Source organism: Amblyomma maculatum, chromosome 1 (assembly GCF_055883805.1).
Source record: "Amblyomma maculatum isolate TAMU_Amacu chromosome 1, ASM5588380v1, whole genome shotgun sequence".
Lineage (NCBI taxonomy): Eukaryota > Metazoa > Arthropoda > Arachnida > Ixodida > Ixodidae > Amblyomma > Amblyomma maculatum.
The window spans coordinates 186,487,936-186,506,973 of record NC_139344.1 but is presented as its reverse complement, the minus strand read 5'-3'; the positions used below and the strand labels follow the sequence as shown (position 1 = coordinate 186,506,973).

Sequence of the window (19,038 nt, the reverse complement as noted above, 5' to 3'; positions counted from 1 at the left end):
CTGTTTCGTTCTAATGCGGTGCGCCACGCGATCGTCTTGTAGAGGTGCCCCCAAAATAAAACGGGACATAGGTATGTACAGATCCCTTAGAAGGATAAGAGCTGGAGCGGCCCTTACCCCGTCGGTAACATGCCGATGGGAATCGCAAGCAGACATCGGACCAACCACATGCCGGAAGTGTTCCACACCAGCTGCAGAAGTGGATGTTCGCGACCTGCTGTGAACTTGTGCAGGGACAAGGGCATCAAGGACACAGATTCTGCGCGAAGTGGGACTAAACACAACAAGGTAAGAGGACTTCTTTAAATGGCTCACCGACAACGATAAGAGTAGGAGCCTGCTCCGGTTCCTTAGGGAAAATAATTTACATGAGTTTCTGTAATATGCCTTATGGCAGGCTTGCGTAAAAAAAAAAGAAAGAAAAAGAAAAACTGTCTGTGCAGAAACATCATAGCCATTTTGCTTGGTTGACCAAATACAAAGTCTTATAGCACGTCGTGTTTCACTTCGCCTCCGTTTTGAGGCCATAGGTTTCAAGCTCAGGCTTCGGACAAAGATCCACGAAATCGGTGGCTGGCGACGTTATAATAATAATAATAATAATAATAATAATAATAATAATAATAATAATAATAATAATAATAATAATAATAATAATAATAATAATAATAATAATAATAATAATAATAATAATAATAATAATAATAATAATAAATTATTATTCTTTCACAAAAAGGGAGGAAGGTGGGGTGAAATTGGAAAGAGATAAGAGACGTAGTGGAGGGCTACAGAGTAATTTCGACCATCTGGGGACTTTCAACGTGCGCTGATGCCGCGCAGCACTCTGACGCCTCTTCGTGTCGCCTCCATCGAAACGCAGCCGCCGGCGGTCGGGTTCGAACTAGGGTACTCGAACCCGACCGCCGGCGGCTGCGTTTCGATGTAGCGCACTAAAACATTTGGGGCCTCTTAACGCACCTGAAGAGGGCGATGCGATGGCACGGCGTTCCGGATCAATTGTGCACGGATGAAGTCCATGAAGACGGTGACATGCAACGCACAGCGTGAGAGTGTGGCAGGTAAACACGCGGGTCGTTCGGCTACCGCGATGGCGTACTCACGTATATTTCAAACACTATAAGTAAAGAGCGCAAGTGTCTCAATTTTTCAAAGGTGCGATTTCTTTTCGCTGGAGGTTAAGAATTTGGGTGTCGAAGCTTCATCACAGGTCACATTCCTGAAGCGCCTTCACCTTCATTAGTTAATATGCACCCTGAATGAGCTGCATCCACTGTAAATAACTGACCCGGAACCGTATCTTGATGACATCAACAACATTAGAGCACCATTACAACACTTTAGCGCTTAAAAGTATCAGCTGCCTTGATTATGTCGCGAATATGTCAGTTCGTTCATGGAACACGCATTTTCGTTCATGAGCGCGTTTTATGATGAAATACGGGTTTCTTTTTCAAGGGCGCTTCATAAATTCGATGCGGACGATATACATACACTGACGTGCCGGATATTCTTGGTGCTTTTACGTCATACGTTTCAGAAGTTGGAGCTCTTGGTACGGATTCATTGTCAACAAGCGCTAAAGGATGGCGACAAAAGGGAATATGGTACACAATTTTCCGTTTGCCTTTTTAAGCTGGTTAACAATGTTTTTTTAATTTTTTACTGTGACATGCGACGTTTTAGGATAATCATACGTCACCACATTAGTGGGTAAGATTGCACCCCCTTCGAAGAAGCAGCGCACCGTCGTTGAGGAGCCTATTGCTTTAGTCGAGGTCAAATCGGTCATGTCAGCTCTAAACGGTTGCAAGTATCCCTGCTCGGATGGTCTTAGTGGTAAGTTCTACGAAATGCTTACGCTTTGCTTAACAACTACCTCACTGAAAGTTTTCAGGCCAGGATGTTTTCAAGTTATGAGGTGGCTTTTCACCTCCCGTGTTTTATGCTGGTCACAGCATACTGTAACCCAAAAGCACACGTGCAGCTCGGTTGAAAACTGTTGACACGTATGGTCCATTATTCTCTTGCAACGTCGATTCTAAGCTCTTCACGAAGGTTATTTGTAGTTTTATGCAGCTTATAGTATTATATCTATTACGACCGCGTCAATTATATGGAATTATTGAAAGGCCTTAGCAACCAAAACCATATCTATATCACACGTTTGTTGTTGTAGACAGTGTCAGATGAGGCTAGCCGAGTGGCTGTTATTGAAATGGATCTGACAATAGCTTTTCATAATGCGTGTCATGATTTTCTGTTTGAAGTATCGGAGAGCGAAAACACTGCCGATGTCTGGCCTAACTATGTTATAAAGCGTCCGCTGCAAGACTGATCGTTAATAACAAGCTTAGCAAATCTGAAATCATCAGTTCTTACAAGCTGCCTGCTACCACACTTGCTATTGGCTCCATGTCGTGAGCCCCCGTCTTTTAGTACTTTAAAAAAACATAGCGGTTCGTGGTTCCTCGCTATCAAAATGAAAATTAAGAATTTTTGGCTTATATGTTGATGATGCTGCCCTGTTCTGTTCAGTCAAAAAGAAAAAAAAAAAGAGTGTGCTCCAGAATTTACATGTAGCTCAACAGTTTTGTAAGAGTTCGGGTGCAGCTCTAAAGCTAGGAAAACCAAGGGACTTTCGGCTAGTATATTGGAGCACAAAGCAAGCCGGGTATCAGATGGCACACAGAAGACGCACAGTATTTGCAGCTTTCCTTAAATCAGGATTCCAACAGTGGGGCTCACTGGGGATTATAAAATCTCACCCCTCAGGTGATAAACCCAAACTTGGTTGAGTTGGGAGCTTTCCCTGTTTTCACGAGCCAACTTTGCAATTTTCTTGGTTTCGAAGCTCAACTGTGTAATACAATGAATGCTCTGTGCAAGAAAAGGTACAGACGACTAAAAGGACTGTTGCGACTTTTGTATGACGCAATTAGCTGAAGCCGATGTGCCATCATCATCATCATCAGCCTGACTATACCCACTGCAGGGCGAAGGCCTCTCCCATATTTCTCCACTTAACCCGGTTCTGTGCAAGCTGCATCCACTTGACCCCTGCGAACTTCTTAATTTCATCCGCCCACCTAACTTTCTGCCGCCCCCTGCTACGCTTTCCTTCCCTTGGAATCCAGTTTGTTACCCTAAGCGACCGTCGGTTATCCTCTCTTCGCACTACATGTCGTGCACATGCCCATTTCTTTTTCTTAATTTCCACTAGAATGTCGGTAACTTGAGTTATTTCTCTGACCCACTCTGCACGCCTCCTTAATGTTACCTCTACCATTTTTCGTTCCATAGCCCTCTGGGAAGCCGATGTGTAGCAACAATTTATTACTGCCCCCGCACTCTTTTGGAGCTGGTCTACCTCATTTTTTTGTTCATCAGATTATCACCCGGTTTTTATTCTTTAAAACAGCATACTACCCCTGCCTCGTAGGCGGGCTTAAGAGACAACTAAACTACCAATTGCATATCCAGTCTGCGCTCCCTGATCATGGACGGGAGGGTAACTTGTGGGGTTTTCCTGGCGAAGCTCTTGACACATTACATTCGTTTGTCGTACTTTTTCCTTACAGCGAAAACAAAGCTTCTTCAGAAAACAGGTGACTAAAGTTCTGATCGAGATGCTGTTTTCAGTAGCAATGTATTAGCAGCCTTACCTCGCCTTCCCACACAACAGTGCATAAAGCGGGTGCATTAGAGATTTGGTCAGTTGGCCGCGAATACTTTCAATTGGAAACTTTGTTGTGGAGTAAAATTCAACTTTTATTCACAATTAACAAATAAGCTATACTTAATTAGGACCTACAGTTAGTTGAGTGCATATATTACACTCGACATAAGCTATCCAGCGATATGTAACTTAATTATGTGTCGTAAAGGTCAATTTATTCGCAATTATTCCATTCAGGATACTTGAGACCTGCAATTAGTTGAGTACAACCTTACTCGGCATAAACTATCCAAAAACATAACAATTGTGACTATTATATTCACCATAAATCGCTGTTATCTCCGTACTCATGTCGCGATCACACTTCGTGCTTACAACTTGCGGTCAAATCCCGTGTCCGCGCCACCAATGCTCCAGGTATAGTGCTTAAGCATTCACAAAGCAAATATCAGCGTCATGTAATATAACCGTGTGCCGCTGCAATTTCATGCAAGACAGAAATAATGTCTGACATCTATTCAGGTGTGCGTACGCACATTACGGCCTGGCTAATTAAATTTTCTGCCTAAGCTAGGTGGGCTGCGGGAAAGAAAGGAAAACTAAGAATGCATTAGTAATGGGTTGATTCACAAATTGCGTCATATAGTGTGCAGGAGAGTAGGTGCTTTGTCATGTTACACAGCTGGCTTTTGAGAAACAAGAACGGTGTAGATCAGGGATGCTTGAACTGTTCGCGACGTTTGTTGATTTACATATTAGATAGGACAGCAGCCTGTGGAGCTTCACCGACCACCATGTCCAGCAAATTGCCTAATTAAAGAGTACGGAGAGGGGGCTTTTTTGCATTATTCATAGTTTCCCTTTTATTTTCTCTTGTCATTACCAGGGGAAGGGAAGGGCCAAATTTGGCATCGCGGTTAAAAGGGCGCTAATATAAGCGTGTTCACAGGCAGGATAACGCCCCTGACCTGCAATATTTAAGCTGTTAAGCTGTTGTCAATATATATAATTCAAGAGCTTTCGTTAACTGCCACACATTTATAACAGTAGGGATATGATCTATCAATAAATCAACAAAAATGAAAAGAAAAGAACGTTGTCGGCCGCGGTAATAGCTATCTAGCCTTTTAAGCACCCTTGCTGCATCCGGCGGAAATAAAGGGGAGAGGATAGCGAGGAGAAGAAGTAGGAGAGGAGCGATAGTGAGAAGGGCGTGGGGTCGGAGTATATGAAAAATTGCACGGAATAAACGCTGCAATATAGCAGGCCACCCACCCGCTATTGTCCCAGCACCTTAGCAGATTAGCACTGCAGGTGGGCGGTCACTGTTAGGGCATATATCCGCAGCGGTAGCAAAGGAGACAAGCTATTTGACCATATGGAGGAAATTTAGGGGAATCATAGTAGTCGCAGCACATCTTAAACGGGCAAGAATACATTCTGAAAACGCCAATGGTGTTCCTCGGCGTAAAAAAATGGTAGCCCCAAGAATGGTAACACATGAACTGTAGCATTTTCCAAAACATCATTTTTTTTTTTACTTAACTAAGACGAAAGCAATTTAATAAATGGACTCAACGTTGCCTATTTTGTTTCCAGTTTCATGCCCTGTGTCTGTTTTAGTTTGCGGCAAAAATGTTTTGTAGGTTATTTACTCTCGCGCAATAGTAGCTTTGCCAACATTTTACCCGCTTAATAGATCTCAACGTGCCGTGATATAAGTATTCTGACTAAAAGCTGCTATTGGAGGCCGTAAAGAAAAATGAAAGGTGCTATTATATACCTACGCCTGCAGGAACTCTTACATTCCCGTCCGCGTCTGTATTGTGGCACTGAACAGCCCCGTTTCTGGCATGCATGTTTATGGGTAGGGGTGACAGCTGCTCCGTGTGAAAAGAACGTACCCAGTGGTGGTTCCATGTGTTCGTGATGAGTGCAGGACCCAAAGAGCGCGCCGGGTTGAGGCCGGCGCCAGTGAACTGGTACTGCATCAGGTAAAAAAAAGAGCGTTGTCGTCAAATTAAGTGCCTGCTTTAAGCTGCCAGCCACATCGTCAATACGGGGTAGTAAAAAATCGAACCTATGCCATGCTATCTATACTCCATCTCACTGCTTCTTTCGGTACAGCTGAACCTACGAGGGCGAAGCGACAGCTTTCATACGTGTTTGCTTGTTAGAGTAGCCTATTTGTCGAAGCTACAGCCTCGAAGTCATTGCTTCCGCTTCACCCCCCTGAAAGAAGCAGTGGTACAGCGCTTTCCATTCGGTGCCATTGGAGGAAAGTGTTGCGTATTAGTTGTCGACTGAGGCTCTTTCTATGGCCCTATTTCTGGGTTAGTTTATGTTGACCATATGAAAAGAATATAGGCATGCTGCAGTATACGCAAGCGCCACCGCCGTCATTCGCACAGTGTTGCTGTCCTTGTTTTGTGGCTATGCTGTACAATGCCAGAGCAGTAGATTGGGCTTGTTGGTGATTAATTATAAGTTGATAGTTCAAACAACGTAACGGGAACACTAAACAAGAGGGCAACACGACAGCACTTGCTATGTCGTCCTTTTGTGTAGTGTTCCCGTTGCATGACATATAGTTACGCGGCCAAATTATTTGTTTTTGTCATCATCATCAGCTGGACTAAAGCCACTACAGTACAAAGGCCTCTACCATATTCCTCCTATTAACCCATTCGTGTGCTAGCTGCATCCACTTTACCCCTGCAAACTTCCTATCCGCATTCGCACACCTACATTTCTGCCGCCCCCTGCTATCTTTTCTCACCCTTTGAATCCACTTTGTTACCCTTAGCGACCATTGGTTATCCTCTCTTCGCACTACATGTCCTGTCCATACCCATTTCTTCTTTTGATTTTCAATAAAATGTCATTAACTTGAGTTATTTCTCTGACCCACTCTGCACGCTTCTTATTTCTTAACGTTACACCTGCCATTTTCCGTTCTATAGCTCTCTGCGTTGTCTTCAACATAAATGGAACCCTTTTCCTTAACCTCCATGTTTCAGCCCCAAAGGTGAGCACCGGTAAGACGCAACTGTTAAACACTTTCCTCTAGAGCGATACACAGGTAAGCTGCTAGTCATTATCTGCGAGTACTTGCCAAATGCGCCTCATCCGAATCTTATTCTCCTAGTTATTTCCCTTTCGTGGTGCGGATCTGCGGTTACTACCTGTCCTAAGTAGACATATTAGCCGACACTTCCACTCCTTCGCTACGTATTGTAGACTGCTGTTTCTTATCGAGACTGTTGAACGTTGCTCTAGTCTCATGCATATTAATTTTTAGGCTTACTTTTCTGCTTTTCCTGTCTAGGGAATCAGCCGCTATTTGTAATTCGTTCCCATAGTTACTTAGCAAGTCTTAAGCGAATCACAAATTACTGAGGTACTCTCCATCTACCGTTATCCTAAATGCTCCCATTACAAGCCTCTTAATACTTCCTCTAAGCAAGCTGTGAATGGTACTGAGGAGATCATGTTTCCGTACCTAACACATTTCTTTATGGGAATTTTATTACTTTCTTTATGAAAAACTATGGTTGCTACGCAGCCACTATATATATATTTGAGTACTTTCACATATGGCTCATTTACACCCTGATTTTCAATGCCTGCAAACTACCGAGGTTTCGACTGATTAAAATGCTTTCAAGTAATCAATTAATGCTATGTATAAGGACAGGTTATATTCCCAGAATTGTTTTAACACCCTGTTATTAGTATGGGTATGATCGATAGTAGAGAAACCTTTCCGAAAACCTGCTCGGTTCTTTCGTCGATTGAAGTCTAAGGTAGCCCTGGTTCTATTAGCGATTAGCTTTGTAAATACCTTGTACGTAACGGATAGCAAAATGATCGGTTTGCAATTTTTCAAGCCCTTAGCGTCCCCTTTCATATGAATTAAGATAATGTTAGCGTTTTTTCAGCATTCCGGTACCATCGATGCAGGGTGGCCTGTTTTTCTACACTATATCCCCCCGTCCTTAACAACTCTGTAGACACCTGATCCTCAGCAGCTACTTCTCCCCTTTTCGTAGCTTGCAAAGCTTTCTTAACCTCCTCCTTCCTTACTGGCAGAACATCTGATTGCTATCCACTATCGCCAATCTCATTTTTGTCCTGACTATTTTTGTTACTGTATAGGTGAGTATAGAACCCTTCGGCTACTTTGATTGTCTCGTCCCTAATAGTAATGACGCTGCCTGCCTGGTCCTTTTGCGTATACATCTGACTTTCGCCTATTCTAATGTCCTCTTCACCGCTCTAAGGCTGTTAAGAGAAGCTCGATTTTCTCAATGTTATAATTCCTTAAGTCAGACACTTTGCACCCATTGATTAGCTTTAAAACCTCTGCCAGTCCTACCGTGCCTGTTGGGTTGGAGGCTTTCATGCATTGGTGTTTCTTAATCAAATTTTACCTCTGCTTAGATAATTTACCGGTATTCTATTTAAATACCCTACCGCCTACTTCTGCCGCGCACTCAGTAAGGATATCTCTGATGGTATCGTTTATTGCTTCACTAAGATCGTCTTCCTCGCTTAAAGCTAAATATCTGTACTGTTGCGAGAGCCTGAATTCTTCTACCTTCCCTCTCACCTGTAATTCGTTGACGGACTTTTCCCTTACTAATCTGCTTCGTTCCCTCTCCAATTCTAGACTACTTCGGGACCTTACCATCCTGTAGTCCCTGCATTGCATTTTTCCAATTACCTCTATATCCTGCATAATGCCAGTGCAGCATAATACAGTATGAAGTCAATTTCATTTTTATTCCCACCGTTAGGGCTTTTCCATATCCACTTCCGGTTCTTCCGGTTGCTGAAGAATTTATTCATGATCCTTTAGTTATTACGGTCTGCGAACTCAACCAATACCTCTTCCCGGCTATTCCTAAAAACAATGCCATAGTCTGGATACCACTGCGTGGTATCCAGCCTGCCTTGGCGTTGCAGTCATCTATCAGCAAAGTGTACTGCATCCTTACTTTCCCCATTGCCAATTCTACATCATCTTAGAGGCTTTTGACGGCCTGGGCATCATGACTACATGTAGGCGAGTAGACCTATACAACCTCCATCCGATTTATACTGCATAAGCTTAAGTGCGACGCCTTCCACCCTCTCATTATTGCCGCAGAATTAATATATATATATATTACTACCAGCTATACGCTCATTGACAAGGAACCCTACTTATAATTCTCTTCTTTTTCGGTAAACCTCGATAACGCAATAGATATGCTCGTCCTTTAGTGCAGAATTTGCCTCATTTGATCTCCTAACCTCACTAAGTTATATGATATCTCATTTCATGCCCTCTAGTTCCTCGAACATCACTGCCTCACTACCCTCACTAGATAGGGATCTGGCGTTTCACGCTGCCAGGTCAGTTTCCAATGGCGGCCTGTCTGGAGCCAGGTTTTCTTAGCCCCTTCCTATGCGTCACAGGTCTGACCGCCGCCGTGGTCAGTTGCTCCGACGCCGCTGGGGACTGGGGGTACCTATATGGTTTGTTGGAGCATTCATTGGAGGTTGTGGCGAATTACTACACTATGGTGTGCCAAATCCCGTTCTGGTGAGGGTGAGCGTTTACTGAGGTGTTCACCAGCCTCAGGTTGCACTCCGAACCTGTTTATGCAATTCCATCAACACGCGGATGTTTTTTTTTTTTTTTTTATCCGGTGAAGAATTGCGTTTCACCGGAATTCGAACCACGGTTGTCTTGTACGCGAGACGGATGTTTCACCTCTACGCCACCGCTATTTGTTTTAGTTGAAAATAATAATATTATTGAATGACCATTTGGTCGCTTGAGGATCTGAAGATGTTTCAAAAACAGGGGTCACATATATAATGCGTTTCCTCTTCAGTAGTCTTCAAGGTATATGCAGTTTTGAACTGTTCACAGCTCGGCACCGATGCACGAATGTTGGTGCCACCAGTAAAGTATTGAAAAAAGGTGAACCCCACACGAGAATATGCGAGGTGGCTGCTCTACTTTAGCGAGCAGTATTTTGTTAAGTTGTTCCATGTGTCCATAAGCACATGCACATGCACTGTAAGCGGCGGGAAACGCGGACGCTTGTGGGCAGAACTATGGCGGAGCGTAATATTTGGTTGTCGTTCTTCTTTCAAATCCTTGAAAATATGTGAGTTTGTTCCAGCACGGTCTCCTCAGATGTAGGTTGGTTTTGAACGAGCGGTATTTCTAAGGATCACCCTCTTACCGTTTTATACTGTAGTTAAAGCTCTACTTTTGTCTCGATGACGAAAAAAAAAAAAAAGCCGCAGAGATGCCGGTACAACACTCGCAGACGCAGTGGCTGCGTTATTCACATGCCTTGTCGCCATTCATCCACCTACGTAGGAGCCGCTGGCAACGCATTTCCTTTCTGGATGGATCTGCCGTTGCGGCCCAGAGGTTAGGGGACTCAACGGCTGAACCTAAGGACGCGGGATCAAATGCCGGCCTCGGCGGCCGCTTTTCGATGAAGGCGAAAAGCAAGTGTGCTGTGCGATGTCAGTGCACGTTAAAAAAGTCAAGTTGGGACGTTAAACCCCAAACAAGCTTTCCTGGATTATTAGGCGACGAAAGAAATGTGGAAACACAAGCGATCTCGCGCCTTTGCGCCGGCGGGGTGGACTATCGTAAGTGCGATTCTACCGTTTACTGTCTTCATGTTTCCTTCAGAATGACCGCAGATAGATTCGAGTGGCACCAGCCGGGCCAAAGTTAATATATACTCCCACCGGCCACAAACAGCCGGCGCTGTCCATGAGCTGCCGTCGATTCCGGCTGCAATTCGCGCGAAACTAGCGATAGCCGCCGGCCGCCGCCTGACAGCTTCCCACTGAGAGACGATAGACGTCGCCGGTTGCCGCTTCGTTCCGACACCGCCGAAATAGACATTTCCGCCTCTCCTCGGCGTGATAAATGGCAGCAAGAACTCTACGCCTACACACGCGCCCGACAGGATAATGGGCGCTCGACGCAGTGCGCGTATATATAAAGCAAAGGCGCGCGGAGTCGCGCTGCAGGAGCTCGATGCGCTGTGGACCAGTGGATTGGCGTGCGTAAAGCAGCCTGAACGAGAAAGAAGGCACAGTGGGCGCAGACAGCCTAGTCCCGGGCCGCGCATCCATGTAAGAACAGCCAAGCTAACCAACAGGCTACTCTCTTACAGACATATCAATTGGCAAACGATAATCTGAACACAGTGTGAACTATAGAAATGTTTAACAAGGTTGACGACTGGGCACGTTGGTAGAGGTTCATACTTAACCAGCCAAAGGACGAGGCACAGGAAAGAAGAGGACAGGACAAGGCTGGACTAGCAACTGAATGTTTATTGATCAGAAGAAAATAACGAAGACTCCTTCCGGAAAGCACGCGCACAACCCAACCGGTGGAATGAAGATGAAGAAGAAAATTCCCCCAGGTGGTCGAAATTTCCGTAGTCCTCCACTACGGCGTCTCTCATAGCCTGAGTCGCTTTGGGACGTTAAACCGCACAAACGAACGAACGAAAATTCAAAGCCAATTCAAAGTCAAGGCCTAATCAACGACTTTCAAATTCCTTACAATGAAGGCTAACCGACGCCTTAGCCACACACTTGTCCTCGGCTTTAGCAATGTAAAATGCTTCAACCAACTCTCTGCAGAGTTGATTACCATTGCTATAAACTACACCCGTATTATTAAAATCAGGCGCACAAAGGAACGAGTCATGCTCCGACTTACACTCTCGGGATTGCACATGTAGCGCCAGATTAGAACTCGCCTTCCCTCCCAGAGAATTAGAGTGCTCCGTTTGTCTTGGCTCGAACAGCGCACAGTCAGTCGCACGGTACCTCACTCCTAGTATTTTAGTATCACCCTCTTGGCTTCTCCTATACGGGTGGTAGCCCAGCCCATCCAGTAAATTAAGAACGGTTGAACTAACTAAAAAGCTACTCTCACAAAAACAACAAATTAGATTTAGTTTGTTTTGTAGGGTTATACGTCCCAAAGCGACTCAGGCTATGAGAGACGCCGAAGTGGAGGACTCCGGAAATTTGGACCACCTGGGGTTCTTTAACGCGCACTGACATCGCACAGCACACGGACGCCACTCCGTTTCGCCTCAATCAAAAAACAACAAATTAAAAAAAAAGATTATGTGACCAAATGATAACGGGAATTGTCTGTGAGGAATACACAAGCGCAACCTATTCCTCTTTATTTAGCGTAACTCTCTTGGCTCCTCTATTCACGAGCAGCAACCCTATCGCGTTCACTAAGTTAAGAACGGTCAAGTTAACCAATACGCTATTATTAAAAAAAAAAACGACATTGTGAACAAAGTGTCAACGGGAATAGTTCGGGATGAATAAACCAGCGCAAAGCAGGGCGCACTCGCGTATTTTAGCATAACTCTCATGGCTTCTCTATTCACGGGCAGCAACACCAGCGCCTTCAATAAATTAAAAATGATAAAGATAATCAAACGCTATTCTTTGACAAAAACGACAATCGCAACAAAATGTCGGCTGGTTTTTCTTTCTTTTTTTTTTTTTGTGATGTATAGACATGCGCAAAGGGTGCACGGGTGAACGGTACCTATCTCCTCGAATCCAAGCATCAATGTCTTGGTTTCTGTATTTACGGGCAAGGCAACAGTTCCCGCGATGCAGTCAGTTAAGAACGGTCAAGCTAACCAATACGCTACCCTTTGGCAAAAAGCGCAATATGAACAAAATGTCAACTGGAACTGTTTGTGATGAGTAGGTCAGCGCAAAGAAGGGCGCTCGGTACCCATCTCTTCGTATTTTAGCATCACTTTCTTGCCTTCTCCATTCACGGGCGGAAGCCCCCGTGCATCTAGTAAATTAAAAGCGGTCGTGCTAACTAAAAGCTAATCTTACAAATACAACAAACGGAAAAAGATTATGTGACCAAAATGTCGACTCAAATTGTTTGTGATGGCTAGATCAGCACAAAGCCGGGCGCGCGATATATCCGTCTCTTCACATTTAAGCATCGCTGTCTTGGCGTCTGCTCAATTCTCAGGCAGCAGCACCCGCGCATTTAGTAAGTTAAAAATGGTCAAGCTAACTAATACGCTACTCTTTGACAAAAACGTATGTGACTAAATGTCATCTGGAATTATTTTTGGTGGCTATAATAGTGCGAAGTCACGGGCGCATACTACCTCTAGCCTCGTCTTTTAAGATCGCTCTCTTAGCTTCTGCTCTGTTCTCAGGCATAAGTCCCCGCGCATACAGAAGTTAAGAACGGTCCAGCTAACCAATAAACTACTCTCTTACAGAAACGGCAATCGAAAAACAATAATGCGAAAAAAATCTCAAGTGGAATTTTTCCGTGATGGATGGAATTGCGCGAAGATTGGCGTTTGACGCATCTCCTTGCCTTTTAGCATATGCTTTAATTTCGGGCGGCAGTCCCAATGCATTTAGTCTGTCATCAATTGTCAGGCTAACCAACACAGTACTCTGGTGCAGAAACGACTATCAAAAAGCAATAATGTGAGCAATATGTGCAGCGGAATGTTTTGCCTTTGCTAGAAAAGTGCAACGCCGAGTGCATGGTACATCTCTCCTAGTCTTTCAGTTTGTTGCTCTTTCCTCGGGCAGTAGTTACCCCGCGTTCAAGGAAGTTAACAATGGTCAAGCTAATCAATACGCTACTCACACAAAAACGACAACTGAAAAACGATAACGTGAACAAAATGTTCTATAAAACTTGTTGCTGGGCTAGCTGGTGACACATACTATAGAATAAAAAGGTAGGGCAATACGGACGACCACAGAAGAGCGTTCGTGTTCGTGGTGTCTGTCTTCCGTGCTCGTCCGCATTACCCTACCTTTTTATTCTAAGTAACAAAACACAATGTAAACTGATATTATTTTACCAATGACTAGAATAAGGCGAAACCTATTGCGAACGATGCCTCTCTAGGGTTCGCTAGTTTCATGGCAACTCATATATCAACATATGTCTAAAGACGGCAGCACTTACGCACCACAGAAAGGAAGTAAATTCTGCTCAACTCCAACTGTGTAAATTCCGCCACCACAATAACGTCGTTACTCACTCACTCACTCTCAGCGTCCAAAGTAGGACTGTTTGAAAATTTCCCGGGAACATATCAATAGGAGGTCAATGGTAGAGAACCCCGCCCTGTTCTATTTAGTGCGGAGGGCTCCAGGACAGTCGGAAACAGGACGACAAGGCGACCGTATTTGTTGGTGATAGGGGTATAGCAGGGACGAGTGCGCGCGCTTAGAATGTTACGCTGAAAAGGCGAAGGGCGTGCTCCCGGACAGATTGGCTCTGGTGTGTGTGTGTGTGTGTGTGTGTGTGTGTGTGTGTGTGTGTGTGTGTGTGTGTGTGTGTGTGTGTGTGTGTGTGTGTGTGTGTGTGTGTGTGTGTGTGTGTAGGAATGCGCAAACCGCTAAACCCTTAAAGTATGTCGGGAAAGGCATGCTTTGCATAGTGGCGGTAGAAGAGACTGCTGCACAGAACACGAAGACATAACATTGCGCTGAAGTCGAACACTAATTACTGATATCAAGTGCAAGGTCAACTAAATATCACTCCCCATAAGAAGCGATTGCTGTACGCAAAAAAAAAAAAAAAAAAACATCATCATTGAAGCAATCACCAGGGATGATTTTTTTTTAATTGACAAGATGGTGCCCGTGCCGGCTCGGAAAAGTTTACATGCATTGTATGCTGCCTCCCAGAGCTTGCGGACTCAAGTGAAAGCCGTGGCCTTCATGCGCCTGACTGTATTACTGATGCGCAGAAAAAAGCGCTTGCTCTAGCAGCCTTTGAAAACAGCTCCCGAAGACGATCGAGGACAGCCAATAACCCGCCGAGCAAGCCTATGATGCTGTACGTAGACTGCGTGTAAGAATTGTCCTTAGTCCGTCATGTCTCATACCTGCTATGGTGTATGGCGGCCGTGGTTTATGCTGATGCTCATATGCACTGATGTGAATGTTCCAGTAAACGTTTACTGTGTGCACAAATGACTCCGCTACCATTGACAACGGCACATATGTCTCGCTTTCTTTTTTCACTTACATTTTTCATAATGCAATACGCAATCCTCAACTGTAATCCGCTTCCGCCGAGACCCTGCTGTTCCTATATCATTAAAGCCTTTTGTGTATGCTGAGATGTGCGCCATTTGTACATCTGCAGCCGGTCAGGAAGTGGCCTGCAGTGGTAGCAGATCGCGCTATTCTGGGTCTTTTTATCACTTCCTTAATTGCTCTATTCACAGGCAGCAGCCCACACGCATGCAGTAAGTTAAGAACGGTCAAGCTAACCAATACACTAATCTCGTACACGAACGACAATTACAAAAGGATAAGTTGAACAAAATGTCATATTGAATTGTTTGCGATGGCTGGAATACGTGAAGACGGGTGCACAGTAACTCTCTCTTCGTCCTTTAGCCTCACTCGTTACTTGTTCTCTATTCTCGGACGGCAGCCCCCGCGCATGCGGTAAGTTAAGAATGGTCAAGCTAACCAATACACTACTCTCACACAAGAACGTCAGTTGAAAAAAGATGTCAACAAAATGTCATATGGAATTGTTTGTGATGGCTAAAATACGCGAATCTGGGCGCACGGTCTCTCTCTCTCTCTCTCTCTCTCTCTCTCTCTCTCTCTCTCTCTCTCTCTCTCTCTCCTCGTCTTTTGCCCTACAAAGTGCAACGACTCCTTACTCATGAAAGGGGATAACTACAAGCCAGGTGCTTTGCTATGCTACAGGATATCTTTTCTGCCGTTATAAAGGTGTTTGCGGTGCCTGTCGAAGTATGTGTTACTGCTCTACAATACCTTTGGAGTGGGGAACAAATAGCGCGGAAATCGCTCGCCATTCTAGCTTTGAAACGAATATTGTCAGAAATCGTGTCCTCGGTAGCCTTCATGCGACCGTGAGAAACGTGTTTAACATGCGGAGCAGGTTATTTATTCAGAAGCGTTATTCGCTTATGCTGACTTCAGTGTTACTACACACAAATAAGAGAACATTTTTGGCGTGGACGAATGGCTCATCTTTTGTGCACCTGAGCTGAAATGAGTTGAAACAAAAATTATAGTCGCGCGTTTTTGAGGTTCTTTCAAAACGCAACGCGGGATACGCCAGATATGTGCGCGGCGTGCCTCTCTCGCATGTAGGAGGTTTACCTCAACATAAGTACATCATGTACATTGTGATCGGGTCTCTTTTAAAGAGGACGCTTCAGTTCTCGCCCCATTGATGACACACATGCGATGCGAGAGCTGAGCTTCAAAAATATATTTGGCGCACTAAAACAAAATTGCCTGCCCCAAAATTTCAGGAAAGAGGACAAACATTTTAGTAAACCTGCTGTGGACATTTTCTTGTTACATCTCAGAGTGAAATAAACGGGTATTTATGGTTCAAAATACATCAGCCTGCAAGTTGAGCATTTCTTTATTTCTTTCACGTGCCATATTTTTCAACTATAAGGTTGTTTAGAGGTAATAAACATCCAGAGATGCAAAACGCCTATTCACTAATTCCTGGGGGAAAGTTCAGAGCTTTGCTTTAAATGATGAAATGATATGTTTATATTTTTAATTCTGAAGGTACTTATGCTTTACAAAATGTATGACCCGATTCACGACGCCAGAACCTACGCATATGTCTTTATAATAATATCATTAACGCAAAACACACACCAGACAAGAGAATGAAATGCACAGGGGGAAACACGGGCGCTTTTCCGAGCCAGTGCTTCGTCATGTGTGTTTCTTTCACTTGCGTTGTGTGTGTTTTGCACTAAATGATATCATTATGTATTGACTGAGACCCAATTGGCCCATCGTTTAACTCTTTTGAAGTACGCATATGTCCTTAAAGAATTGCGGAGTGTTTCCCAAAAGCTAGAATTTTCAGAATAAATTATTGATTCTTGCGGTGTTCCATCTTCAAAATGTTCATTGTTCAGCCGAAATGTTTATGCTCACTAACAGCGCTGTTATTCTGAAAACTGACAGGTTAAGGAAGTTTTCGTTAATTAGTTTTGAACAAATCGGATACGGTCTGAGCGATACGTCTGGACGTTTGGCGTGCAATTGGAAGTGTATGGAAGTGTAATGTGTACCTCTTTGATATTGAACACCTAGAAGTATCGCGGTAAAAGTTCCTTATCAGCGATACTGTCAGCGGGCAACTTGTTACTGGGGAGGTTAAATCGATGCTCGCGATGAGGCAGCCCTCTGCCAAGCTGAAAAACTCTTTTGCGCCGCACTGGTGCTCTAGACGGGCGACGCTTACACATGTTGCGACAGCGGCACACATGTTTGAATGGTTTCTTGCTGAGCTGAAGAATCACTCAAAGCGGTCAGTTTTAAGGAGGTCGGAGGAGCTGTCAGCAGCTGTTGTGCTTTGCGAACATGGAAATGCGAACCACGAAGCTTTCAGTGCACGCGAATTAACTTTAAAGAAGCGAACACAATGCACGCGAGGCCCAGAGAGAGAATAAAAGATGCTTCAGCCTTTTTTATATGTTGAGGAATGGGCTGATGCAGGTTCAACCTGTTCTAGCCTTTGTCACTCTCAAAATCGGCCACCTGATCGACAAGAAATTGCGCACCACCAGTTCATCGCAGCACGCGCATACGTGCGCCAAAAACAATATATGCGACTTGTGTTATTGTGCCAGAAGAACCGAACAAAAAACGCGCGCAGTGATCAATCACCGACGGCGCGGTAAATTCTCGGTAAAGGAAGTAATTGCCTGCGTTCTGTGAAGACTGAAATGGGGGGAAAAAAACGCGCCTTTTTTTACGTCTCACTCAGTTCAAGAGGAAAAAAAAAAAAAAAGCACAGTGCTGTTGCTTCGTTAGCTCTTGATTGGTTGTACAGTTCCCACCCGTTTCCACTCATTCTCACAACTTTAAATGATCGAAAACAGAGCTTAATAATTATGAAAACCTTGGTGTCATATGAACCGAACATGGAATCTCCACTGCTGCTCTCGGGTCGTCTGCGCATGAATCAGTACTTGGTTTTCCACATTTAAACAGTGATATGGGCTACCAGGAACACACATTGTTCACTGTCAACGTAGCTGGGTATCATTATTTCTGTCTATAGTTAGATCCCGGAATACGGCGTTCTTTTGTGTATCGCAGCGTGACACACGGCGCAAAATACTTGCAACAACCAGTGCACTCGGCTTGGACAGCGATCTGCACGCGTGCGCTTTTCGACTTTAAGAGCACGTCTGCAGATACGAAGAGTAGCCCAGTGTGCTTCTAAAGTGCTACGCTGGGCAACTCGAGGGGGGTCGTCGCGAGTCGAGACTCACCGCGAAGAGCGCGGCGGCTGTGTAGGCGACTCCCAAGGGTCCCGAGGCCGCGCGGTCGGTGGCCAGTGCGCTCAGTGCAACCAGCACAGTGCCCAGGAACTCGACGCCGAACGCTTGGCTGGCGTGCAGGCCCTGCGCCAGCTGCTGTGGCGGCTGCTGCGCGGGCCGCTGGTCGCGTGGCGCCAGGCCGTAGAGCGCCGCGGCTCCCAGGCATGCTCCCGAGCACTGTGCCGCCACGCAAAGCAGCGCGCGCACCACGCTGAGCCGGCGGCCGACGAGCCTCGACAGCGTCACCGCCGGGTTCAGGTCTCCGGCGAGGCAGTGCGTGAGTGCGGCCGCGCTGGCGCCCATAGCCACGCTGCACTGCAGGGGCGCACTGGGCTGTCCCCCTCGGCGCGGCTGCAGTGGCACCGTGAACACGGTGAACAGCAGGCTGCCCAGCAGTTCGACGAACACTCGCCGCCACAGGGTCCCGCTGGCCAGCTCGCGCCGGCACGGCGGGGGCTCCTCGGGCAGCGAGTCCATGAGGAGCCGCATGCGCCGCAGCGGCGAGCACGGGGCGCTGGCCATGGCGCCGCCACCGCTGGCTGTCGCAATCGATGCGCGGCCTTTTATAGGGCGCCGCGGACGGCGAGCTCGGCTACGGCCGGCGCAGGGAGCGCGTATTAAGAACTGCTTCCTCCGCGGATGTGTGTCAACTTCGCAAGTGCTCCAAGTACGCTTCGAAAAACGAGCTGGTTGTTACTGAGAGAGCACAGGTCATCATCATCATCATCACCATCAGCCTGACTATACCCACTGCATGTCGAAGGCCTCCCCCATATTTCTCCAATTAGCCCGCAGGTATGCGCAGGCAATCACTAGGGGCAACATGCTGGGACATCGGCTCAGGCCACGGGATTGTTTTTATCTAGAGGTGCGGGGTTCGATCCCCAGATGTCACTTGGTGCCAACCAGTTGTCCAGT

At 45.6% G+C, this 19,038-nt stretch overlaps 1 protein-coding gene across 1 annotated transcript in view; it reads right to left on the bottom strand.

Annotated features, from left to right (window-relative positions):
- Positions 1-18,642, bottom strand: part of LOC146205134 (lens fiber major intrinsic protein-like) — a 30,107-nt gene extending 11,465 nt beyond the window's left edge. Inside the window, exons 1-2 of the mRNA XM_084586836.1 lie at positions 18,073-18,642; positions 5,602-5,682 (exon numbers count right to left, since the gene is read on the bottom strand). Coding sequence (XP_084442962.1) covers positions 5,602-5,682; positions 18,073-18,642 — 651 coding nt within the window. The remainder of the gene's footprint in view (positions 1-5,601; positions 5,683-18,072) is intronic.
- Between the last annotated feature and the right edge of the window lie 396 nt (positions 18,643-19,038).